The 27,335-nt window shown below is 34.9% G+C and overlaps 3 protein-coding genes across 3 annotated transcripts; 1 reads left to right on the top strand and 2 right to left on the bottom strand.

Moving 5' to 3' along the window:
• The first annotated feature begins 9,862 nt into the window (after positions 1-9,862).
• Positions 9,863-16,359, top strand: LOC109176017 (phosphate transporter PHO1 homolog 1). Its single transcript, XM_019325418.1, has 13 exons — positions 9,863-10,221; positions 10,322-10,625; positions 11,278-11,686; positions 11,878-11,926; positions 12,046-12,117; positions 12,963-13,092; positions 13,848-13,971; positions 14,056-14,305; positions 14,391-14,540; positions 14,636-14,788; positions 15,346-15,624; positions 15,756-15,892; positions 16,007-16,359. The coding sequence occupies exons 1-13, from the start codon at positions 9,994-9,996 to the stop codon at positions 16,095-16,097; spliced, it is 2,376 nt and encodes a 791-aa protein (XP_019180963.1). The 5' UTR covers positions 9,863-9,993; the 3' UTR covers positions 16,098-16,359.
• A 481-nt stretch (positions 16,360-16,840) lies between these two features.
• On the bottom strand, positions 16,841-18,010 carry LOC109176019 (lysine-rich arabinogalactan protein 19-like). The gene is made up of 2 exons (XM_019325420.1): positions 17,316-18,010; positions 16,841-17,045 (listed from the first exon to the last, which is right to left on the bottom strand). The coding sequence occupies exons 1-2, from the start codon at positions 17,886-17,888 to the stop codon at positions 16,965-16,967; spliced, it is 654 nt and encodes a 217-aa protein (XP_019180965.1). The 5' UTR covers positions 17,889-18,010; the 3' UTR covers positions 16,841-16,964.
• A 602-nt stretch (positions 18,011-18,612) lies between these two features.
• On the bottom strand, positions 18,613-19,915 carry LOC109176018 (lysine-rich arabinogalactan protein 19). Its single transcript, XM_019325419.1, has 2 exons — positions 19,098-19,915; positions 18,613-18,896 (listed from the first exon to the last, which is right to left on the bottom strand). Exons 1-2 carry the CDS (start codon positions 19,794-19,796, stop codon positions 18,798-18,800), a joined length of 798 nt encoding a protein of 265 aa, XP_019180964.1. The 5' UTR covers positions 19,797-19,915; the 3' UTR covers positions 18,613-18,797.
• Between the last annotated feature and the right edge of the window lie 7,420 nt (positions 19,916-27,335).

Below are 27,335 nucleotides of genomic sequence, written 5' to 3'. Positions count from 1 at the left end.
AAAAATCTGTCAACTTTAAACGTAACATAATTCGTTATTCTCTGTTTTTGAATTGGAGAAAAGTATAAGTAAATGCACCTCTTTTTTCATTTCTTTTGATGCACACTTTATTATTATTTTTTTTTTTGAGTATCATTGGCTCTATTACATTGTAGTATCTGTTCATATATTTTCTCAACCTACTGAAACACAAAGAACCAATAATGCCTCCACTGAGGCTCGAACTCACAATCTTCCAAATGGAAGTCCAACCCGGATACCATTAGACAACATAGTCCTGGTCACTTTATTATTTATTTATTTAATCTGATCACTAATGTTAAGCCTTTCCAAGAACGTAGGCGTATACACATGGGTTCAAACTATCGACCCCATTAATCAAGTCAAACCCCTTAATTAGCTTCTCCTCAAATAAATACTTTTTTTTATATATAATATTAAATTGTATGAATGAAAATAGTTTACTTTTTCTTTTTTAAAGTACAATTTAAACACTGGATATTTACCTTCCACCACAAACAAAGAATAAAAAATGTTCTAACCCATACAAACACTTTTGAGTCAAATAACAAAAAACAAAAAAGTCACATCATCCCTGTCAAGCCAACACAACTTAGAAATATATGGCTTAAGCTTCAGCCTTTCAGAGGTAGAACGAAAGTGATAGTTTTAGTATTGAGGTGTGATCATGATGAGTATAATGGAGCAAGGTATATATCATGGCATTATATTATTAATGTTAAACCAAAATCTTTATCTTCACGATTGAAGAATGATGAAAACTACCACTCAATCAACTTCTGATAATATGTCGCATTCATGAATTGAAGTCAAAAGGATGCAACTCAGGTAGTGGTTTGGAAGCTATTCCTCAGGACTTTAGACTTTAGGTTGGACTGAAGTTTATCCGGTGTATATTATTGGATAGTGATTATGAATTTCATGTTTCTTCGAATGGAATTAATGGGGAACTCGAATTAACTAAATTTGATTAATTAATGAGATAAATGAATGTAAAGAAAATGTGTAATGCTTAAAAGAGACAAAGTATTTGTATTAATAGCCTAAGGAGAGTACAAAGAATGTAATGATAAGACAAGTTGTATTGTGTTCTAAATAAGGACAAAGAGCTTGCTTTTATACTTGGCCTCTCTTTGGCCCTTGCAACCAGGCCACCTCTCACTCGAATCAACGACCCACTCGAGCGGGTGGTTAGGGTCTGGCTTGACTGCATCATCCGCCCACCTCGGCTGACTGGATCGGATCTTGCCAACCCAACCTCTTGGGCTCAGGTGGACTACCTTGGGCTGGCCTTGAGGTCGGCATTGCGCACCGAGGCCAACCTCGAGGAGGCTAACAGCTAACCTGACCCATGAGCTCGGGTCGAACTACCTTAGGATGACCTTGTTGTTGGCCTTGGCCACCGAGGCCAACCTTGGGGTCGGCCTAGCACGGGATGGTTCGCTTCCAATCCTCTCAGGTTAGTTCTCATGAGTATCCATTCGGGTTGTTCCGAACCTATTCTTAATATATATCCATCACCCCCAACACCCAAAAAAAAAAAAAAAAAAAAAAAAAAAAAAAGAGTTATGGGCAACTCTTTCTTCTATTGATAAATATAAATAGAAGTATACAAAAATTTACAGCGAGCTGAGAAAAAAACTGTCATAAATTAAAATATATAATTAACTTTAATTAAATCAACCCTTTTTTTGTAGAGTCAAGATTATTGTATAAGTGAATGCATAGATTTTGGACCAATATTAACCAAAATAAATAAATAAATAAATGAAAAGCAAGACTGCATATATATGAACTTCAGGCAAGGGAATCAGAATATATGGAGCTTTAAGTTAAATTGCAGATGGCCTCATTGCTCTATCATATACATGAAACTGGAATTTTCAACTCGGATATTCTAGGTAAATGAGTGGCTACCTTTGCCTCAATGCATGCATGAAAAGCATCTTCCAAAACTTCACAAATGCAGTAAAAAAAATATATATATATTAAAAAAAAAAAAAACAAATTCATCACCATTCTAAATCGAGCTTATATATTCTTGAACATAAAATAATAAATATACAGTTCAACTATTAGCTCAAATTTTTAGTGAAGATTGAACGCATCCTTCAATTTTATATTAGCAGATTGTCCACGCGCAATGTTACATGACCCATCAAAATGTAACGAAGCCTCATTACAATATATATATATATATATATATATATATATATATATATATATATATATAGTAAATGTGCAGTCTAATTATCAATTTATGTTTTTAATTGACATAGAACTGAAAAGATAAGAAAAAAAAAAGTAATTTATTTTGAAATGACGACTCTTCTATTGACATGACGACACTAAAATAATCTTTTTCATATATATACTATACACGTGTGGGTAGGCAAAGACAATAAGATCCGGTTCACGAATGATCAAGATCGTTATGTTTTGAAAAGAGGGTAAAATTCATGTTAAAGAATCATCTCCTTTCATGTAAATATTCTAGACTCATCTCATTCGGAGGAGAGCAAGGATGATCCATGGAAGCTACTTCCTTCATGAACAAGAAGAGGATTATTTTAGCACAATCAATAGTAATTTTCAACTTATGTACAGTCTAATGATTTTTGGTCCTTTTATCATGGGATATGATGGAAAATGACACTTGACAAAATTTATTATTAGAGAGAATAAGCAGACACGTGGAATTTTGGAAACTTGTAAAAATTCTACTTTTCAATATTATTTGTATCACAAGACAAAGAATAGTATCAAACCACACTATTCTATCCAAGCTAGCTAGAAGATTGTGATCCATGATTTATATATATATATACATATATATATATATATATATATATATATATATATATATATATATATATATATATATATATATATATATATATATATATATATATATATATATATATATGCATTATATTTGTAAGAATCCGAATTCCACGTTGAGCTAGCTAGCTATCTTGCAAGCTTTTTCCTCATCTAGCTTCTTCCTCATATTGAAAAAAGAATTCTCCTGAAAGAATGCGACAAGACTGCATTTATGGAAAATTATTGAAGTGCCATTAGGAAAGAGGGAGGATGACGACAAAAAAAAAAAAAAAAAAAAAAAAAAAAAAAAAAAAAAAAATGGGAGTAAAAGAAAAAAAAAAAATCTGACAAACTAAAAAAAAAAAAAAAAAACGGCTCTAAACGCGCCCAGCACGGCACGTGCAGTGCGCAGAGTTCCCATGAACGCACCTCCTGCGCGTCACTTTAGACAACAAGCGGACCCCACAAAAAACATAATTTGCAAAACAAATTAAAAAAAAAAAAAAAAAAAAAAAAACTCCCAAAAAAATCTTCCGATCTCATTTGTTAAAAACCCTTCTTTGATTTTTTCCTCCGCAAAAATCCTAAAAAATGTATTGGTGTAAATGCTCTGATCTAACCGCCTCCTACCCTTCAACATCCCTATGCCCTAAAATGTCTAGCTAGAGATGTATTTCACAAAACATGACAAAACAATAATATTTCAACTCCTTAATTACTTTGTTATCCCTCCCAATTCGCACACATTGCGGTCCTATTAAGATCATAATAGTACACAAAAGGATCGAGGAATTAGAGTATTGTCATTAATTATAAGCCAATAACGATATGCTCCATAGAATTTATAACAAATCAAAGAGTGTATTCTTTGATTTGTTATAAATTCTATGGAGTGCATTGTCAAGGACCTGTGGTCCACTGGCACCAAGCCTCATCTCATAGGAGAGATTGTGGGATCGAGTGATCGAGTCTCAGTGTATCTCGATACAAAGTTAGTAGTACTCAAAAAAGGAAAAAAATTGCACCCATCCGAAAAGTACAATAGGACTTGCCAGAAATGAGGAAGTGTATATAGTACTGTACTCTATACTAGTGCAAGAATTCAATTTATTCTTTGACACTTCGCATATTATTCATCAAAAACCACCGGCCATGAAGCCTTCATCAGAGAATTATTTCCCTGCATGCATTATATCTTTTCTTCAGCGCAGCATTATACTATAATACGATCGAGAGAGTGGTTCTGAATTACCACGTTGTCAAGAATCTAATCCATAGCCGCCATGAATGCATGCAAGCTAAGCCCAAAACCAATTCAAGGTGCAGTGGTACCAGAAAAAAAAATTAAAGAAGATGCAAAGGAAGAGTAGATTTCATGGTGGCCTAGGATTATGCTGTGTTACATACAACTGCACAAAAAAAAAAAAAAAAAAAAAAAAAAAAAAAAAAAAAAAACCTTAGAGATTGGACAATTTGATAACCACAAGATTATAAGTTCAACTGTTAGCGAAGCGGCCTATTGACTTTCTTGATTTGAGCTAATCAGTTATTGATTTACTCCATTGCAGTCTTTTGCCAGTCGTCACAAGATGGGGTTTACATAGTGCACACCATCTCTATGATAATAGCTATAATTTTTCAAGTCACTCAAAAGAAAAAAAAAACAAAAACAAAAGATGTTGTCCTTAAAGAACAAGTACAAAAACCTTAACCGGGGCATATGCCTTAATTTAATAATCACTTCAAGATTATGAGAGGTTGACAAGACGTTCTCCTAATCCATTTTACACTTAAAAAATGGCATTTTTGCTCAATGAAACCTTGGATATCCTTCATTTGATATGCACATTTACCGCCCTCGGCCATTTGGGAGGGCATAGAATATAGAATTGTAATAAGGAATTGTATGCTCGGAATCGTTTGTTCTTTTTTATTCTTTTTTACTAATACGTTGTAATGTTTAAAGAACGCATTATTATTACACATTTTTAATATCATAGTGCCAACTCGAGTAAATTGATATTCGACTATTCCGTTCTCCTGTTTGGATAGATGTCGGGTATTTATTGGGTTTTCTTTACATAAGATCCAACTACTGTAACTATTTTTTATTTTTATAATGAAAGATATCAATGGCCGCCATTATCTGAAGGTATGCACTGAGTGAACCTGATTCATGTGTAATATAATAGTCTGTAAAATCATATAAGAAGGGTAAACCAAGAGTAATATATTGATTATGGGGACCAATCTAAGGTACGCAAAGCTCTTTCATGGAATAAAAAGAGAGTATGTGTGTTATGTTTACCTTTTAATCATAGACCAACTTCTGTGCCTCTTAAAGCGAGCAGGGATTAATCGGGTAGATCCGGACGGTAAGACGGACGGACAAAGACCCTGAACACCTCGTAATTTTTATACTAAAAAAAATCTAGTTAACATTAATGATTAATGAATTGAAGGGTGAATAGGTGAGGTGGGGACGCACCCAACAACAAAAACTTATGCCATCCGACTCGGACCATATATGATTGGTGTTGCTTGTCATTGGCTCACCCCTAAACTAAAAAGACTATAAAAAGCCTTACATCTCGTTTGTTGCTTTGTCTTTAATTTTTTTCTTTTAAACTTTTCCCAAACATAAATTACTTTGTACTGATGTTCTGCTACACATATAGGCTCTCGAGAATGCGAATATATAGAATAATATTCATTCTATATTCTCGTTTAATTTTTAGGATGGTTTTCCCCTAGTAAGTTCAGAGTCTCAAGTTCAAATGGTGGCTAATTAGTTATTATAATAACGAGCTTCCATAAGGAGTCGAACTTTGATTACTAAGCCAACTGCCCATATACTATTATCTCTTAGAACAAATACAATTTGTGTTGCAACTCTATTCTTTAGCCACTCATCCCGTGCTCTCAATGAGAGACCGGGGTATGCCATGCTGAGGAGACCCTGAAATCCAACTTTAAGAAGATAAATACAAAAGATGTGTTATCATGGGGAAAGAAGTGGGGTGAAATTGAGCAGGAGCGTATCTTTGAGTCAGCCATTAAAAACATAAAAGATGGCGCTTTCAATTTGCCACAATTGTGGCATATATATCATTCATATATATGTATGTCTCTTTCATGAAATTTGTCCAAAGAAAAAGTAATAATAATAATAATAATATTGAAAATGGAAAGAAGACAGAACAACGCGGCTACGGATTTGGAATTCTGCTGTTGTTGTAGTGGTTGGTATATATCATGCTGACACTTGGGCTCTGTTTGGCAACGCTAAGCTAGGAGCTTATAGCTTATTTTAGTGGCAACGCTAAGCTAGGAGCTTATAGCTTATTTTAAGCTACTAATAAGCTATAAGCTCTGTTTGGTAATGTTCCCAAAATAAGCTCCTAGCTTAAAATAAGAGCTTATTTTAGAACGCTACTTTAGGTAGCGTTTCAAAATAAGCTCCTAGCTTCCTAACTTTTTTTCCATCTTTACCCTTATTATTTTAAAGTAATGACATATTTTAACCTTATGAATTAAAACCCTTTCTCTTCCCCTATCTCAACTTTCACGTCAATCCCTTCCTTAGTCATGTTTCCTACTAAACAATTATGTTGAAACTTTAGCTTATTATTATTATTATTATTATTATTATTATTATTATTATTAAATTAGCAATATGGCTTCATTCTCAAATTGAACAAGAGCCGCCAACGAAAATTTAAGTCACACCTCTAATATCTCAAATTCAAGTAGTAATATCTCCATCAACGAAAATTTAAGTCACACCTCTATGGAGATGAAGGAGATTCGCAACAATATTGCTACTTCATTATGGGATGCTAGATCATGATCATGCTAATAGTTTTATTTTAAAAAGTGTTTACTTTTTTTGGAAGACGAAATGTTAAATTTTAATATGTAAACAAACTAATTTAAAGTTTATGAAGATATCATTTTTAGTCTTTTTACATTTATCAGCTTATCAAAAAGCTAATTTTACCAAACACTTTCAATCATAACAGCTAGCTTAACAGCTCTTCAATTTTCAGCTCCGAGCTTATAGCTTTTCAGCTTTCAGCTCCTTTTCAGCTATCAGCTCCTAGCTTATAGCTTTTCAGCTAGGTTTGCCAAACAGAGCCTTGGTGGGGATGTGGGACTATCCTATATGTTTTGGATCCAACTATAACTTCAAATATATAACACTCCATATTATTTGTTGTAATATTGAGTGATGGGGAAAACTCGCAGCTACTACTTGAAGGTGTGTAATCGAGAGGGGATTCATAGCCACTATGTTTTGTTATTAGTTGTAATATTTAACGTATTTAAAGTGAATAATCAATTCACTAAAAATGAACGATATTTTTTTTGTGCGAATAGCACAGCAAATGTTATAGTTTTTGCCCAATATTTTGCGGGAATATAAATTTTCTTCTTTATATAATTGTTTTTTTTTTTTTTTTTGTGAGCATCCAAGAGCTTGAGCATTGAATAGTATATATGTGTGTGTTTATAGGTATAAGTCAACTAGTCAAGAATCTAATTGAGAATTTTGATTATGAGAATCAAATTTTGTTAAATTATGTGTGAGTTGTTAATTTCTCATTTATTAATTAAGATTTTTGGTGATGTGTTATTATAATTAATGTTAGATTATTAAAAACACACAAACACGCTTTAGATCTTTCAATACAGTTATGGGTGGATTGTATTTTTGGTGCAATCTTCACTTTTGGTACCTATGTTAGTGTTGAAATGGTGTTCATATATATATATATATATATATATATATATATATATATATATATATATATATAGTACTTGTATATTAAAAAATCTAGTGAAAATTTTATAATTTATACTTTTATAGTCTCCTTGAGTTTATGGCCCTCTTTGATAAAATAGTTAGCCTATAGGTCAATTTTGGCTAAGTTAATTTAACCACTATTAATTAGTTGTTTGACTTGTTTAAAAATCAAAATAAGTGTTTGGTTAATTAGCTTTTTGTACTCCAAAATACTAAAATTCAAAAAGTTACTCAAAGCAACTTTTTCAATTAACTTTTTGAGAAAAAAAATTATACCAAATAGCTATCAGCTAACAACTAATTTACCAAACACATTTCTACAATCAGCTAATTATCGTTATCAATTAGTTATACCATCTAATTAACACAATCAGCTAACAACCATTTATCAAAGAGGGCCTATGTATCACTCTATAAGTCATAATAAATCACACAGAAGAAGTAATTAAATAAATCGCATTAAAAAGTCTAACCGAGAAGGTGTTAGGCTACTAGCAAAAACCAATTGCATGACCATTTGGTACGAAAATCATTCTCCACTTACTCAATCACTAGTTAAAAATGCAGTACAAATATCATTTTTCATTAATATTGTTCATCGTTATAATATAATTAAAAATATTCATTATTTTATATATTTGTTGGTATTCCATTGACAGTTTGGAAGAATATATACACATACAAATATACACACACAAACGATGTAGTACTGCTCACTACTGCCCGTTATACCATTGATATACCATAACAAGAAATCAAGAATGAATTATTTGGTGCTCATCAAAGCTTATCTCGAATATAAGATCTTATTCCATTGATCCAATAATAACTTATCCCACAGAACCCTTTTTCGTAATTTTATTAATGGTGACACTTTTTGCTTACGTTTATTTTATGCTCAATTAATGTAAATCCGAATATCCAATAATGCAAATTCTGCATGGTTCAAACTGATGTTTAATCATTCAGCAATGACATCTTGTCTTAATGACAAAAAGTCACGAGTTCAAATCTTAGCCTTTTTTATTTGAGCCGATCAGTTATAGCCTATAGGCAACTTAGTCTGGTTTACCTCCTTGTGGTCCTTTGCCAGCTAAGGTCACAAGATAGGATTTACCCAGTGACAAATACACACCCATGGGCAATGTAGGCTAGTTTAGCTCTTTATGGTCCTTTGTCGACTAGGACGATTACAAGGCAAGTTTACTCAATACACTCACAAATAATTTCTCAATTATATTATTGTAATTTTCTTATTTTGGTTTTTTACTTAAAAGATTGACCAATATAGTCGTCAACTATTGGCAACAATGTATCTTGTTTTTGTGTTAGTGAAAGTGGTGGGAAATTGAAAACAATTATTGTGAGTACTTTCATTATTTTTGTTATCCTTAATTTAGTGGAAATCAGGTTGGTCTAATTAGAGTCAAGCTTTGTGTGTTTGTACGTAAATCATCATTTGCCCAATAGCAAATAAGGTTTTTTTTACTATATAAATAATGGGGAGCTTGATTATATTAGTAGATAATATATATTATGACACTTTAGTATATCATCTCCTGTGAAAACCCTATATTACCCTCCTCATCATGCAAATTTTTCCCATGCAAGAAAATGCATGCCCTTCAAAAAAGTAGTATTTTTGGCTTGCAGCTCGAAAAAAGGATGATGTCCCACTACCATCATCCCCACCTTTATAAGACTCCCACCATATTCTCAAACCTCTCATAACGTACATACCCACCATGTGTGGCCGAGAAGTGGCCACCGCCGACGGCGGTTTGGTAATTTTCCGGCGAGCCGGTAATATCCGAATCATTAAATCCTCCAAGTGGACAGAGCATAATTAGGAATTAGGATAAATACATGAGGTGTTCCAAGAATATTACAGAATGTGCTGTTGAGCATCTACTACTTGTACATCAACCAAAAATTCCTTCCATTCTTTCTGCTATTGGCCTTCTTGATTTAAACTAATTAGGGCAGTTTTGATTGGTTTATCTCCTTGTGGTCCTTTACTATTTAGGGCAACAAGACGAAGTTTATCCACTGTACACCTCGAAAAAAAGAAAAAAATTCCATCCATTGCATTATGGTTTTGAAACCAAATCAAAACTCAACTGAATTAACCTCCGAAATATAATGCAGACACCAGTGGAATACCAAAAAAGAAAAAAATTCCCTTTTTCACCCATAAATATTGTGTCCATAGCCCCCATTCCAAACACTCAACCTCACCAAGAAGCCTAGCTAGAGAGAGTTCATCTAACTTTGGCATTTTTTTTTTCCTTCTTGAAGTAAACAAAAGTTTAAAGAAAGAAAAAAAAAATCAGATCATCATAATGGTGAAGTTCTCTAAGCAATTTGAAGGCCAGCTTGTTCCTGAATGGAAAGAAGCCTTTGTTGATTACTGGCAACTCAAGAAAGACCTTAAGAAAATCCTTCTTAACGCAGAGAACAACAACAACAACAATAATTCTAATCATCATTTTTCTCAAAACTCTTTTTTTTCTTCTTTAAGGAATCTGTCTCTGATCCAACCTCGTCGTCGCCAAAATGGAGCCATTCAAGTACTCTCTCCGATCCCTCCATCAACATTATCTATCCCCACAATAATGCTTCTTTCTCGTGTCATTTTACATTGTTTTTCTTGGTTTCTTTTGAACTTAGGTTCATAGGAAACTTTCGCCATCGGCTAATAAGGAGGATTTGTACGAGACTGAGCTGTTGGACCAGTTTGCTGACACTGAAGCTGCAAATGAGTTCTTTGCACGCTTGGATATGCAGCTGAACAAGGTGAACCAGTTTTACAAGACGAAGGAGAGGGAGTTCGTGGAGAGAGGCGAGTCGTTGAAGAAGCAACTGGAGATTCTCATTCAACTCAACACCGCTCTCCGGCAACACCGCTCCAAAGGAATCGGTTCTTCTCAGGAATCCAGCGAGGATGACTCCATTTCCGCCACCATTTCTTGTGGTACATAGCTTTCTCTGTTCTTGCTCTGTTTGCCTACCCTATTCTTTGATTTACGGGAAAGTTCCATATTGCTACATGTTGTGTGTTTTGGATAATGTCTGTCTCATGAACTTAGCTGACAAAGGACCATATGTCTTAGACTTTAGTTGATAAAGGACCACATGAAAGTAAACCAGTCTAGATTGTCATTTTGACGAACTTGATTGTGGTTACCTATGCCTACTAGAGTTCATGAACTAGATATAGTTTAACTGTTTAAGTGGTTGTATATGATACTATTGACATTAATAGAATTCAATGCAGCTCAGTTAAACTAAGAAAGCCAATAAATAACTATCACCAAAGTCAAACAGAAAATCTTATGATTATCAAGTCAATTGTATGATCAACTTGATTGGAGTTACTCATGATAGTTTGCAACTACCCTTTACAAACATAATCATACTATTGATTTTCTAGTGAATCATGGCAACAATTTTAATTTGTTTTTGAGTTTTGTGTGTTCTACCAAGATTCTTGCATAGTAAAAAATAATAAACAGTAACATATAAAGAAAAGGTGGGAAGGAAAAACTTGAGTATGCTGTGTTTTTATACAACTTTAAGACACTCAAAGAACCTTAAAAAAAACATTTCATTTCTCTGTTAAACAGATGAAGAATCCAACAGGAGCAGAGCAGAGGAAGAACAGGGGCAAGGAGACATCACAGATGAATCGAGCATCAGCGAAGCGCAGTTAACAGAGTCTCCAGGATCAGGTGAACTGGGAAGATCAATGAGGGTGAAGAGAGAAGACAGCAAGCTAAGATCACTCTCAGAGCGCGTGGTAAATTGCCATGGAAAAAGCTTGAGAATCCACATTCCTCTCACGAATCCAACCCGAACTTTCTCTGCAATTACATATCTGCTGTGGGATGATCTGGTTAATCAGGCTTCCAAGAAACGTGGCCCTGAAGCCTGCAGGCTGCACATCAACAAGACCAAGCTTCGCCACGCCGAGAAGATGATCAGAGGAGCTTTCATTGAACTCTACAAAGGATTAGGGTATCTCAAAACTTACAGGTAACCATAAAGTTATAAGTTTTTTTCGTCTTCTTAGTTTGAGCTGATCAGTTATTAATGTTCTTTGTCGGCTAGGGTCACAAGACAGGTTTACTTAGTGCACAATTTTGAATAGTGATTGTGGATTTTTCTGGTTACTGAAAAGGAATGATAATTTATTTTATTTTTTGCTGTGATTGAAATCTTTACAGGAACTTGAACATGCTTGCTTTTGTAAAGATTTTGAAGAAATTTGACAAAGTAAGTGAGGGGTAAAGGGGAAAACTTTCTAGTATAATGCACTTGCTTTCTATTTTTTTTTTTGTTTATCATGGGGATTTAGCTTTTTTACTTTTTTACTGCTTTTTTTGTCCACACAGGTTACTAACAAACAAGTTCTCCCCATTTATTTAAGAGTGGTTGAGAACTCCCACTTCAACAGCTCAGACAAGGTAAAAACAAAAAACCAAAAAAGTATTCACAAATTATTACCATATCATAGTTATACCATAAATTAATTATTCGCAAATTCTTCAAATTCAATACTATCACAGACTCCAATAACAATAGCACTTATACTTATTTAATACACGAGATAAAGTAGGACCACAGATTTTCTTGTCAAGATGTCCCTTGAACATTATTAGGGTTTGCGAGTGTTGGATAGGATTATATTCCCGTTAATCTTACGAGGATTTTACCTAAAGATAGGTTGGGTGTTCCTTGGCTGTTGAGGGTGTTTGTTGGGATAGATAGATAGTTTAGTGTTTTTCAAGTTTCTCATCTTTTTTATTCTGGATAAGATACACGAGATAGGACTAGAACTAGAACGAATAATGAATGGGATTGACAAAAAGAAGTGGGATTTCATGGTAAAATATGTGGCTAAGGACTTTGTGGTCTAATGACACCAAGTTGCTCTCCCATATGGGAGGTTGTGGGTTCGAGCCTCAGTGGAGGCGATATTGACTCTTTGTGCTTCAGTAGGTTAAGAAAGTAGTTATGAACAGCTACTGCATTGTAACAGAGTGAGTGTACTCAAAAAAAAACACAGACTAAACAACATGACATTTGGTGTGATTGGGAGATGAATGGATTTGTGGAGTGCACAAGTATGGTTGTCCCATCAATCCATCATGATCATCATAGTAAGATTATTCTCAGACAAAACCAACTGCTCATGTTTGTAGTACAAAGAAGAGTGCACATCCACACTGGATGATGAAATGGCTTTAGATTTGCATTCATCAACCAAAGATATGCTTGTCTCATGCACATTCCCCATTTTCTTTTACAGGCTGTGAAGTTGGCTGATGAGGTTGAGCAGATTTTCATCAAACACTTTGCTGAAGATGACAGAAGAAAAGCCATGAAATACCTAAAACCTACTCTCAAAAAGGAGTCTCATGCTATCACCTTCTTCATTGGTAACTATTTCTCTTTTTTAGAGTTGACATAATTTTAACTAAGCTTTCAAGAAAACATCTTTACGAAATGTTTTGTTTTGAGTGACGAGGAAAACCTGCAGTCACTATCCGAGGATGTGAACTGAGTAAACCCTGCCTTGTAGACAACGAGGTAAACCAGCCTAGGTTGCCCATAGAGACTGACTCAAACCAAGAAGATCAATAGGTCAGACCAATAGGAGGGAAATGTTTTGTTTTTTTTTAAATGAAAAGATCGAAAGGACAGGCCCCTAATGCAAGTAGACCTTGAATCAGCCACTAAAATCAAAACCTGAAGAAAAGCTAAGGGTCCACTTTAAGGGAGGTGGGTATTAAAGAAAACTAGAAAAGAGAAAGGTTCATTGCTAAGGCCACTATCATGTAATTGACCACAAACAAAAAAAACTACCTTAATAATGTTAACAAAAGGCCTCCATGTTTAGGCTTCTTTGGGGCTTTGTACCTTGTTGTGTGCCATTATAAAGACCTTTAAACTATACATGTTTTGTCATGTAACTGACATAACAAGACCTGATTTCTGTACATAAAATCATTACTGTTATATAGTACAGTGCTTCTTTTGTCCGGGTATGTGTGTCTAATTTTGACTTTAAAACAATGTAACAGAAGACGGAGAGGAGAGTAAAATAACAGTTGAGACAAGAACATAATCTATGTTTCTGCAAAACCCTCATCAATTTGGACAGTCCAATGATCTTGTTCCATCTATGTTTCAGGCTTATTCACAGGATGTTTCATAGCGCTATTCGCTGGATACATAATCATGGCTCATATGACTGGGATGTACACACAACGGCAATCAGATACCGTCTACATGGAAACAGTTTATCCTGTTCTAAGGCAAGAATCCATTTAAACCAAAAACCAGAATAATAAGAACCTCAAAATTTCCAAATTTCTGAGCAATACTCTCGATTTCTGCAGCATGTTCAGCCTACTGTTCTTGCACATCTTTCTGTATGGATGCAACATCTTCATGTGGAGAAAGACTAGGATAAACTACGGCTTCATATTCGAGTTAGCCCCGACAAAAGAACTCAAGTACCGAGATGTGTTTTTGATCTGCACAACTTCAATGAGTGTTGTTGTGGGTGTATTGTTTGTTCACCTTTCACTTGTGGCAAAAGGCTACTCTTTCACACAAGTTCAGGCCATCCCTGCCCTTCTGTTACTGGTAATTTTCTAATTAAATTATATTTTTTTCATTTCTTTAAAAATCTTGAATTAGTAAACAAAATCCCTTTTTTTTCTCTTTTCAGGGCTTTCTGCTGTTATTGATCTGCCCTTTCAACATCATCTACAAATCAACCCGGTACCGGTTCCTCTGTGTGATGAGGAACATCATTCTGTCACCTTTGTACAAGGTTGTCATGGTGGATTTCTTCATGGCTGATCAACTTTGTAGCCAGGTGAGCTTAAGACTCGAACTTTCGACTATATTTTTGTTGGGCTGAAGTAAAAAAAAAAAAGATTCTTAGTGATAATATGTGTTGCCCATAAACAGATTCCATTGCTGAGAGACCTGGAGTATGTAGCATGCTACTATGTTACTGGAAGCTACAAAAATCAAGATTATGGATATTGCATGAGGACCAAGTACTATAGAGATCTGGCTTATGCAGTTTCCTTCCTTCCTTACTATTGGAGAGCCATGCAGGTTTCCACCACTCTCTTATTCTTTTTCAGTTTGCAATTTTCATCCCGGCAATCCTATATATATGGACTCCCACTTTTTACTCTAACTGAGTGGCATGTTCAGATTAATTTTAAAAAAAATGGGTCAGGTTAGGGGCAACTCCAGCCAAGATAGTTAGGTTGTTGACTTGGTAACCACAAGGTTTAGAAATGTCAATGCGGGCTGACGGGATGGGTCCACCAAAGCCCGCCTGTGTGGCGGAATGGGCTAAAAGTCCGCCAAAATGCAGTCCTAAGGAGGGTCAGCCCCGCCCCCTTAGGCCCGCGGGCCCGCCTTTTTTTTTTAGCAAGTTAGTTATGGACAACCTAAGTTGATTTGTGAGCTAGGGTCAAAGCGTATACCCTTGAAAGTGGTTGCGAATTTCTCTCATCACCCAAAAAAAAGTGGATCACAAGAACAAATAAAATTAGGACATGTGGCGGGAGTTTAATCTTTATCATTTTCCCTTTACTACATATGGTTTTGAGATATAATTGGGACACAACTAATGTAACATAATGTTGACTTGTAAATTGCAGTGTGCCAGACGTTGGCTGGACGAAGGGGACAAAAGCCACCTTGTCAACCTAGGAAAATATGTGTCTGCCATGTTGGCAGCAGGGGCAAAAGTGGCATATGAAAAAGAGAAAAGTGTGGGATGGTTTTGCCTAGTTGTACTCATGTCAAGTGCTGCAACTGTATACCAACTGTATTGGGACTTTGTAAAGGATTGGGGTTTGCTCCAACTCCATTCCAACAACCCATGGTTAAGGAATGACCTCATGCTGCGCCACAACTTCATTTACTACTTCTCCATGGTACTAAAACACAAATCGAATCAAACCCGAATTCTCATCAGTTCATTATGTTCGAGCAAAAAGTATATATTGTCACGTACGACAGCTAAAATTCTCGAGAATAAACGAAAAATTCGGTTTGGGTTTTGCAGGGACTAAACCTTGTTCTTAGGCTGGCATGGTTACAAACAGTTTTGCATTATAATTTTGGAAGCATAGATTACAGGGTAACAGGGCTATTTTTAGCTGCCCTTGAAGTCATCAGGAGAGGGCAATGGAATTTCTATAGGTATAATAATAATGATAATGATAATAATGAGCTTTCTTGAAAAGTACTTAAGCTTTAATCTTCATCAACAATTCTTCTTTCTGACCAATATGCCATTGCTTTTGAATGGAATAGGCTGGAGAATGAGCATCTAAATAATGCAGGCAAATTCAGAGCTGTTAAGACAGTGCCACTTCCTTTTCATGAAGTAGATGAAGAAGATTGATGATGCTCCAATTGCCCAAGGAATTCAAGAAATGCCCAGTGGATGAATCAACACCATTGGTTGGTGGGGGGTGGCAGGTGTGGATAGCAGGGGTGGAGGGGTATTTATGTCATTGGACAAGTTGAATAAATTAAAGAAAGTGTCAACTTGCCCTCTTTTTTTGCTTGGTTCAACTTCTAGAGAATAATTTGTATTTTGTATACAGAAAATTCTTCCTCCTGTGAATAAAAATGTTGTGTTTCTGTGTCTTCTTTAGGACAAATTGGTCAAGGGTATCTCAACTGTAGACTAAATTTAAATAATAATGTGTACTATAATCTGGATTAATAAAAAAATATAAAAAATATAAAAAAAAAATCCCTTTTAAAATATTTGTTAGGATTAAGGACTTATCACTTATGCAAAAAACTATAGCTAGTAGTGAAGGTGCAACTTTATTTCCTTATAAACCGTCATCACATTGTTTGAGACAGGCCGGGTGCTGGACTCCGTCCAAGAATCCCCCAACCACCGAGTACTAGACATGTCTCCTTTACCTGCCCAACATAATTTTTGAAAAAAGATTTGATTTTACATATTTTTAGACCCCTCTAGACAGGTTCTGTGTTTGTATGAGTGTGTGTATTGCACTTTGATGGAGAAGAAAACAAGTAATGAAATACACATGTATTGCACTTTTATTTTATCAACAGATATGTTGAACAATAGATATGAGTTTCTTGATAAATTGAATGCACCAGAAAAGAATCAAAGATAATTTATTTATTGGTTATTGTTTTATAGAAAGCATATAGATAATCAATCATGCAAAAAGCTTGTGTATGTGTTCATGGCTAGATGCAGATTGACGGTCAAGCTCTGAGCATTCTAGTATATAATGGCCATCAAAATGGCAAATGCCAACCCAGATCTTCCTCCCTTCAGCAGTAATGGCGGCACTCCTCCATTCTGTGGCAAATGAAGGAAGGTTAGTGCAGTTATGACATGATGATACGATGGTGACAGTTTTATTAGTTTTTTTTTTTTTTTTTTTTTTTTATCCTTATACAATTATCTAGCTATTAGTGAAGGCATAACTTTGTTTCTTTATACTTATATAGTAGGTATATATGTGTATTCAATTTATTTACAGATACATAAACTATTAACTGCAAATATGAAAACATAATTTTTGGAGGGTCACATGATATAACAATTGAGACTTGGTGGAAGATTTACCAAAGATGGTGAGGGAGCTGGTGCTAGATCCTCAGTTTCTTGTATTGCTGGTGGTGCTGGTAGGCTTGGTGGCGGGGGTGGTGGGTGATGACAATGGTGCCAGTGGTGGTGCCAGTGGTGATGCCAGTGGTGGTGCCAGTGGTGATGCCAGTGGCGGTGACAGTGTTTCTCTAGCTTGTGCACGGGAGGTGGTGCTGCCGGTAGGACTGGTTTTGGTGCCGGTGGTGGTGTGGGGGCGGCCGGAGACGCCGGTGGTGGCACTGGTGGTGGTGCAGGGGATACTTTTGGGGAAGGAACTTGTGGGGCCAACGGCAATGGGGAAGCAACCGGCGAAGACGGTGGCAGGGCATTAGTTGGGGTGGCAGTTGGGCTAGAGGAAGGTGAAATTCCAGGCTCCGAGGATGTTTTTGGCAGTGCTGGAATGGGATTTTTGGGTGGCTTAGATGGCAAAGCTTCTGGTGCCTGTGCACTGGCAATGACCAACAAAATGCAGAAATAAACCCAGAAATGATGAACCCAAATGTATGAAGCCATAGCTAGTTTGTATTGAATGGATATGATGGAATATAACATTGCCTATATACACATATATATACATACAGAGGTTGTGTTTTAGCATTCTGGGAGACTGGGAGGTGATCCATTGGATGAAGAAACATATAGTATTTGGCATGCAGTCTGAACTTGTCTCATTATCTCAGCATTGATGACTCTGAAAATACATATATAGTTTTTTGTTAATCAGTTGTTATCTGCAATCCCTTGTTATCCAGTGTTCTTGGCTATCTCCAACTCCCCAGAATTCATACCCTTCAAGTAATTAACTATTCCACTTGCCTCCTGTAATATCTATGTTCAAGAAATGAGGATCCTGGCCCACATCGCAGCTCAGTTGGTTCCTGGACAGTAGATTATGGACAAAAAATGAGGGCTGCATTTGGTACATTGATTATATTATTTCTGTACTATTAATTTCACATCAAGCCATTCCATTTGAGGTAATCTTGATACTTTCTTGATTATGTCAGACAACCTATATTTGTTTATCTTTTAGTGGTTCTTTGTTGATTATGGTCACAAGGCAGCGTTTATCTTGTGCACTTTCTCAAATAGTAATTGCATATTTTTCTCATCACTCGAAAAAGTGAGGGAAAGATATAGTTGATTCTTGTTGGTTACAACATTTCTTTAGTATGATATTACTAAACTTTTGTTTTTGTTTGAGAAATTTATGAATGTTAGTTGGTCTCAGACAAAATGTTAGGTTATAACTTATAACTATGATGTCAAGAATGTATTAAAAGGAAATTAAAGTGTCCATTTTATATAGGAAGAATGTGGTCATTACATGATGCAATGTGACTGACAAAAAGGAATGTGAATACAATAGAATCAAATTAAACTCATTTTTTTTCTGCAATCATATAATTAATCCAATTGAGCCCTGCAACAAAATATTGTTGTTGGGAGAGTATGAGGACTCTAGGCTATCATGGCCATGAAAATGGTCACTGCCAAGCCAGCACTAGTCCATATTCTTGATCTTCCTCCTGCTTGCAGCACAAATGAGACTCCTCCATTCTGGAATCAAATCAAGAAATTAAAAATCAATAATGCATGAAGAAATGTTTTTTTTTTTTTTTTGTCAAGAAAAACCCTGTCAGTCTAGATTGTTTATAACTGATCAATTCAAATCAAGAAAATCAATTTGAAACCAACTCGATTAGGATTAGCCCATTAAATATTGTTTTCTATTTTGTAGTGAATGGTTTAATTTATTACCAAATTTAGAGATGGCGAGGGGGCAGGTGTTACGTCCACGGATTCTTGTACTGTTGGTGGTGCCGGCGGGCTTTTCACGGTGGGTGCTGGTGCCGGAGCGTGGTGGTGCCTGTGCCTGTGTCTCCACTTCTTCCGGTGGTGCTTGCCGGGAGCTGGGGCTGGGGTGGGCGTTGATATTGGTGTCGGGACTGGCGGCGGAGTAGCCGGTGGTGGTGCCGGAACTGGTGATGGTATGGGTGGCGGTGGCACCGGTGCTGGTGCAGGTGGCTTAGTTACAGGGGCTGGCGCCGGAGGGTTTTTCGCAGGGGCAGGCGCCACCTTTGGTGGGGGTACAGCCGGAGGCAATGCCGGTGCCGGTGGTGGCAATGCCGGCGGCTTTGAAGGCGCTGCTACCGGTGGATTCGGCGGCAGCTGTGGTGCAACTTTAGGCGCGGGTGCTGTAACTGGCGGGGTAGTGGTAGGAGGTGGGGTGGTGGTAGGCGGCGGAGCGGTGGTAGGCGGTGGGGTGGTGGTGGTTGTAGGAGGCGGAGCGGTGGTAGGCGGCGGGGTGGTGGTGGTAGGAGGCGGAGCGGTGGTGGGCGGTGGGGTGGTGGTGATGGTAGGCGTAGACGGTGCAGCTGCCGGTGCTTGTGCATTGGCAATAACCAACCAAATGGAGAAGCAAATTGATGAGATCTGAATCCACATATTGGAAGCCATTGCCTAGCTAGCTGCTTTTGAGTGATGGAATTTCTTGGAAGTTCTTGAAGTTATTTATACAGAAAATGTTGTCTGAAAGTTCTTCAAATCTGAAACCAAGAATTTGGTGATCGATGATGCGTGGAGGACCAAAACTACTTTAATTTCAATGAATGCAACATCTGCTCTAATCATTAGGCAAGTGAGCTAGATTATCAAACATCTATCACATACAATTATTGTTTGTATATATATATATATATATATATATATATATATATATATATATATATATATATATATATATATATATATATTTCATTTCTTTTTTGAGTAACTAGAGAAATTCACAGTCACTACCAAAGATATGTACCTGGTAAACACGGTCTTGTGACTAACTCACAAAAAAATAAACTAGCCGAGATTATTTATAGTTGATCTGCTCAAACAAAAAAATACCAATAAGTTGCTTGATCTTACTGGAAGTCGAAATTGAATTGTAATCTTATGGTTATTATATGACTAACTTGGTTTGGGTTGTCCTATTTATTTCCTTTTTTTGCAGTGTAAGAAATTAAGGTGGTTTGGTCAAGTGTCACTGTCAGATCATTACAGATGAAACTTAGCTTCCAACAATTCTCATGTACATTGTGTGTCCTTAATTTAGCAAGTGTGGCCTTACAGGAAAAGCAAAGTAGAATAATAATTTTCTCATACAATGTAAAAGCAATGGTTGGTGAAATCTTTAATCTTTGATATATGTATATACTGCCAACGTGTGATATGAAATCATATTTTATTACTTCGTAATGCGGCAAAGATAACAACAATAGTCCAACTCTACCTTTTGTTGTTTTGGGACAATTTTTTATGGATTGTCACTCAACTCGGTTGAGATAGGGATATAGGAATGTGATATTGAAGAGCAATTTAATGGTAGTAGTCTACAAGATCCGACAATTCAAGTACAACAAGTCGGGATCCTTATCATATCATTACAGCTATTTGTAAACTAAGCTGGACTGAAGTTGATAATTTGTCATATTTTATGAGGAACTACTTTTTTTAATCATATCATCTAAGCTTGTTCATTTGTGAGCTCATAGATCATAATTGGAGTTGTCAAGTTTTTCTATTTATAAAGTAAATCCGTATCGTATTAAATTAATTAGATTGTTCTTTGTTACGAAAAGGAAATGGAAAAAGTCCCCCTTGGGTTACCAAAATTTTAAGGAAACATCCATTTAAGAATAAAGTACATGGAAACCAAACAAAGTTAAAGAGGAAATGTCTTTTGCTGTTGGTATTAACAGATCTCTGAGTTTGACATTTCAGCTATGGCTTGGTATGGAGTCCCAATCAGATCTAGATGAACAAGTTGTGTTACTCAAAAGTCATAACTTTTCCTTTAATGTCAAAAATACAAGCTATTCTAAATAAGATACAATCAATACTTAATTGGATTAGTCTCATCTTCTATACGCAGTTATCATTACTGATCGAACTACTTGAATAAGACATGACCAGCACTTAATTAGATTAATGTCATCTCGTATATACAGATATTAATGCAGTATGTATTGATACCATTTTAATATTCAATGCAAAATTAATTAATAAATAAGTTTAGGGCATATATAAAATCAAAATTATTTGCATTGTGAGTTGCTAAATCTATATATATAGCATGGAGAGAAGTCCTTCTGGTTAGAAACAGAACATGATGAGGTGGAACTGGAAGACATTATTATCTTGCATCCATCCTAGAAAACTTTATTTTTGTTTGGATGTCTTGAAACTGGAAAGCTTGAAGGAAGTAACAACAATGGAGGGTCTGCCTTCTTTTCCTTATTTTTTCTGGGCAGTTGAAACAGGTCTTTGCGGTCACCGCCTCCGGTGACCGGTGTGTTCAACCACCCGGCCTATTCAACCGTCTCTCTTTTCTGATCAAAGCACGTTCACCATCATCGACCGCCGGCCTCCTTGTCTGTTCAACAACCCATCTCCGGCCACCATTCAATGGATCTTCCCCATCCCCCTATGGCCCTAACATGAATCCATGACTCCGTCATCGCAACACCACTGCGAAAAGCAGGTTTCCAGTGGAAACAAACTCTCTTTTTTCTTTTTTGCCCCTACCCAAAGGTGTATACAAGATAAAGGGGTAAACAACACCTTGTAATCCTAGTCGGTAAAGGACCGTGATAAATCATTTTACATTACTCATACCAAAAAAAACCACTCAATAATATAACTTAATAATTAACACCTAACAATGTAAAATTGGCCTTTAATAACTGATCTGAGATCGAATTGAAGAACCATAACTATTACAAAAGAGATAAACAACTAAGACTAAACATCTTACTTTGTATGTTTTTCACGAGAATTGAATCTATAACCTCTTCAGTTTTCACATCACAAAATCTTGATCTAATCTTCTAGACACATTTGAAGACTATGGTATATTTGCTCCTAAACTAGAAAACTAATTAAAACTGATCCATTGGATTTCCAAATGACTTGCATTTGCTCCTACTCTGAAAATTAGTGAAGGAAGTAAATTTTGATGTGTCCCAACTAGCTTATAAGCACCCAAATGCTTATACATTAGCGATCACCACACCCCAAACTTTGCAGCTGCTAACAAAATTAAGTCTCTCAAATTATTCTGAATTGGCTGACAAGTTGAATTATGCTCTGGAATAACTACAAGATTACAATAACCATAGCAAATGACAATTGTTATACCATGGACCAGGGTCCATCTTGCTTGTGCACCTTGGTTCAAAAATTATATGTCTGTAATTAACATATTATATATTTGTACTTAATAGTTTGTCTGTGTGTAAATAAATTGAAGGCACATAACGTGTTAACTACATAGCATAACATGATAACTATAAACGCATAATATGTTAACTGCAAACACATAATATGTACACTACAGACAAATAATATGATGTTTAACATACTATGTGTTTGTAGTTATCATGTTATATATGTATCTTCTTTTTCTTTTTTTTTTTTTGAAAAGATGTTATATATGTATCTTCAATTTATTTGTAACTTGTAAGCACATAAACTATTAATTGTAGGTACATAACGCAAATTATGCTGTGCAACCGAATGCACCATGTGCATGGTGCATTCGATGCAAAACGACGTCGTTTTGGTTAAAAAAAAACGCGCGTCCCACTTAAAGAAGAAATCAGGTTCGATTCCCGGCAATAACATTTTTATATATCCATAAATTCATAACTATATATCCACAAATTCATAACTATATATCCACAGTGAATGAATGAAGTAAAAATCCACAATGAATGAACTAAATATTCACAGTGAATGAATGAAGTAAATATCTACAATGAATGAACTAAGTATCCACAATGAATGAACTAAATATCCATAAAACTAAATATCCACAATGAATGAACTAAATATCCATAAATTCATAATTATATATCCAGAAATTCATAACTATATATCCACAATAATGCTATTGCCGAGAATCGAACCTGAATATTTTTTTTTTTAAGTGGGACGCGCGTTTTTAGTCAAAACGACGTCGTTTTGCATCGTATGTACCATGCGCATGGTGCATTCGATTGCACAGCATAACTATTGAGATACATAATATGCCAATTACAAACACATAATTTAAAAGTTATTTTAGATTAAAATTCAGAATGTAATGTAGACTTTAGTCCATGATATAATTTGTTTTTACGCTTTTAATTAGTCTTGTTTCCTGTCCATTCTCTAATGTCGTCATGGGCTCATGGCACATTAGAGAATCAGGTTGCGAGTCCTAACGTATAAATAGGGCCTAGGCCCAAATGCAATTAAAAAACTTTTTCAAGAATCTTTTATTTAAAAAAAAAAAAAAAAAGATAGAAAAAAACATTCAATTATTTAAAATAAAGTACTTTGAACAGAGTTTAATACTTGAGTTGCCGGCCACTACCCCACCCCCACGGCCCAAGGTGACAAAAAAAAAAAAAAATTCTAGGTTTTTTTTTCGGAAAAATAAAACAAATATACAAATAATAATAATAATAATAATAATAATAATAATAATAATAATAATAGGCAGCCAACAATGTACACCGAAAACGATGAATAAGTATATAGCTATAAGCCACAAATGAGTAATCAAGTGGTGAAGCATAATTTTCATATTAGAAAGTCATATGATCTTTCTAGTGCAAAATTTGCGTGCTATTACATGTGAGTCCTTAGTAGTGGTTGGATTATACTAAGAAGACCTTGTGCAATCAGTTCAACCGAGTGAATGTTGATAAGAATCAAACTTATGACATTATGATACGAAAATCAAATTATTTCACATATTCGGTCACAACTTTTGGTGTTTCTCTTTAAAGATTACAAAGATGTATATTCTTTTTATAGCCCTAAATTGACTAGCTTAGCTTGTTAATAACATTAATCACTTTCCAATAAAAGGAACAAATATATCATAAAATTGTAAATATATATAGTTGGTAAAAATTTGAACCTTAATAAGGTTTATTAGCAGCTTTGTCACCAACTTATTTAATGAAGAATAACCTTAAAGTCTTAGACTTAGAAATGAAGAATAACCTTAAACTTAGAAAAAAGAAACTGAAAAAATATCTAAGTAAATTAATCATCATTAATAGTGAGTAACATGTTCATAAAAGCTTTCTTAAATGTTCATATTGACCAGTAAGAATTTTAATACCATGAGACTTGATATTATGCGATTTAAGTACATAACTCTATATTTAATATGGTTTTCAAAAAAAAAAAAAAAAAAAAAAAACTCTATATATTTAATAATACGCTACCCATAGAGTTGTCCCATTTTGAGAGTACAAATAAAAATGTTTAATTAAAGTTGACTTTTAATAATAATAATAATAATAATAATAATAATAATAATAATAATAATAATAATAATAATAAAGTTGACTTACCTTAATATGTCGTCTCTTTCTATACGCATCATATAAATATAGTGTTATTGACCCAAAATAATAATGTTTTAAATTAATAGTTTAATTAACTTTTTTTTTTTGAATGCTACTAGCTCTATTACAATGTAATATCTGTTCATATACTTTCTCAACTTACTGAAACACAAAGAGCTAATAACGCCTCCACTGAGGCTCGAACTCACAACCTTCCAAATGGAAGTCCAACCATTAACTTGGGGATGAAGAAAATAATCAACACCCTTTATCAAAATTTTGTGAACTTCCAACGTCAATAAACCAATACAATGTGTGGCGGCATTGTGGCAATTACCCTTTTTGATACCCAAGGGAGATCCAAAAATTAAAGTGTGCGTGGTATTTTGGTCTTTTAACAACAAATGTAAGAAATTTCTTATGAAAAAAAAAATATTGGAAACATGTCAACTACCATTAAGTGTGATGGCATCTCGATTACCGGTCCAATGACAAATGTCAAAATTTTCAATGAAGAAATAAGTCATTAGAAACAAACGTTAGAACTTAGGAGTTACATCAATTAGCATCATCTATTTTTTCAACAAAAAAAGTATATTAGTAATTCAAAACCAATGTTAGTTAATTGTTTTGTTTATTATGACCTTATGGCCGGATTGGGAAAAATTACAGCTTTGTTCAAATGCAATATTCTAAGGAAATGCCATCCCACAATGACCAAACCATGTCTCTATCTCTCAATGTATATGTTTGTCTTGTAAGTACTTTTTCGAGGTCAGCAGTTTACAATGAGTATATTTTTGTACATTTCTTGCCAATTTATTACAATGAGCATGATTCTTGCACTATTCTTGCCAACACTTTCTCTCCGTCAAACCCATCACACAAGATCTTCTAATTAATACGATTTACCTCCTCTGCTAGTAACATTTAGGCTCATGACATTGCTTAATGCTACATCAAAAGTTGTAACTAGTAGTGAATGTTTAACTTTATGTTGAGAAAAACTGGACCAAGAGATTAAGAACAAAAAACGAAAAACAAAGAAGAAGAGTTTGCGTGGTTCAGTCTAAAGCCTAAATCCATGAGAGCAAAGGAAATCTTTTATTATTTGCGAGACCATATTCATAAACAACCATAATGGTACATTTTCAAAATTATCCATTTATTGTACCGCAGGACACTGCTCCCACACCCGACCCAGTCAACAAACCCAATTCAAGTAGTTCAAATTAAACCACAAAGACAAGTGTTATCGCACTATTGCTTTATACGTACTCCAACCCATGTTATCTTCCAAGTAATATATAAAACATACACAACATTTTTCTTATACTTATATAACAACCAACATCATTTTAATAATAGAATGTTAGATTTAACCCTATAAATCCATCCAAACTAAAATATTTGTATATTCATTATAAACACCATACAGTGGCTATAGTAATAATACCAATATTACATTTACATACATTATTATAAGTTACTTAAAGTTGTAGTTATTTAAAGAAATTATTTTTATGCCATTTTGACAAAGTACACATGAACAACAACCAAATTAAAGTGGTTTGAATTCCAAAATAAATACCCAACTTGGCTACCACTGTGCCACGAAGCTAGTTGCTTGGTCAAACTTGTAACAAAAAACAATATTGTACTTGCATGTATAGTGATTTGAGAAACCCTACATCATTATGATGAATAGTAAGTGCAGGGGACAATATTATGATTATATTTCTATCACCCTTTTTCATGTTTGGTTCCGCACGTGCAATGGAACCCACAAATTGGATGTTCATTTGTTTGATAACAAATTGAAACTAAAATATAGTTATTAAAACATTATAAATATATTGTTAATGTTCCAGAAGGATATGATTCTGTACTTAATCAGTTAATCTTATCTTTTGAACAATTAAGCATAAGAATTGAAGGAAAATTGGTTCCCAACTTTAACATGGATTCTTAATTTTTTTTTTTTAATACAACTCACTCCGTTACAATTTAGTATCTGTTCATACATACTTTATCAACCTACTGAAGCATAAAGAGTCAATACTGTCTCAGCTCCACTGAGGCTCAAACTTATGACTTCCATTTTACGAGATCAGAACCACTTCATGCCACTAGACCACAACGTCATTAGCGGATTCTTAATTTCTTACTCCGTTGATTGCATCTAAACTTGATTTTTACACACTATCTGTTATCCCAACCATCGAGTGATTAAATTGATGCGTCTAGTCGAGTTTAACTCTAACCCATTCAACCTTATAATTGCTTTAGCAATTCGCTTCAAGTTACTAGGTTATCTAAACTTGATGTTAATATTAAGAAGTGTTTTTCTTAAACGTTAATAAGGGTATATTTAGTATGTAAATATTTTTCATTTTCTATCTTTATGTAAACTCAATGGACATTTGTGTGTATTTGGAGGATGTTTCAACATAAACAGTGTCTAATTTGCTATATTTTAAGTTATTTTTTTTAGAAGAAGGTCGCAGTGGGGGCTTCGCCGGCCGGCCGGTCGGTAGGTCGTCGGTGTTTGCAACCTAGTTCAACCACTGTATTAATTGAACTCTTTATGCCATTAATGTTT

The sequence above is a fragment of the Ipomoea nil genome, unplaced genomic scaffold (genome assembly GCF_001879475.1).
Source record: "Ipomoea nil cultivar Tokyo-kokei standard unplaced genomic scaffold, Asagao_1.1 scaffold0688, whole genome shotgun sequence".
Classification (NCBI taxonomy): domain Eukaryota; kingdom Viridiplantae; phylum Streptophyta; class Magnoliopsida; order Solanales; family Convolvulaceae; genus Ipomoea; species Ipomoea nil.
This window is presented reverse-complemented; position numbering and strand designations above follow the sequence as displayed.

Excerpts from the sequence above, each read along its gene's own strand:
- LOC109176018 (XM_019325419.1), bottom strand. The coding sequence starts at position 19,796 with ATGGCTTCCAATATGTGGATTCAGATCTCATCAATTTGCTTCTCCATT. Across the intron at positions 18,897-19,097 it reads CCTCGCCATCTCTAAATTTG|AATGGAGGAGTCTCATTTGT; the intron begins GTAATAAATTAA and ends ATTTGATTCCAG.
- LOC109176019 (XM_019325420.1), bottom strand. The coding sequence starts at position 17,888 with ATGTTATATTCCATCATATCCATTCAATACAAACTAGCTATGGCTTCA. Across the intron at positions 17,046-17,315 it reads CAGCTCCCTCACCATCTTTG|AATGGAGGAGTGCCGCCATT; the intron begins GTAAATCTTCCA and ends CATTTGCCACAG.
- LOC109176017 (XM_019325418.1), top strand. The coding sequence starts at position 9,994 with ATGGTGAAGTTCTCTAAGCAATTTGAAGGCCAGCTTGTTCCTGAATGG. Across the intron at positions 13,972-14,055 it reads ACAGTTTATCCTGTTCTAAG|CATGTTCAGCCTACTGTTCT; the intron begins GCAAGAATCCAT and ends CGATTTCTGCAG. Across the intron at positions 14,541-14,635 it reads CTGATCAACTTTGTAGCCAG|ATTCCATTGCTGAGAGACCT; the intron begins GTGAGCTTAAGA and ends GCCCATAAACAG.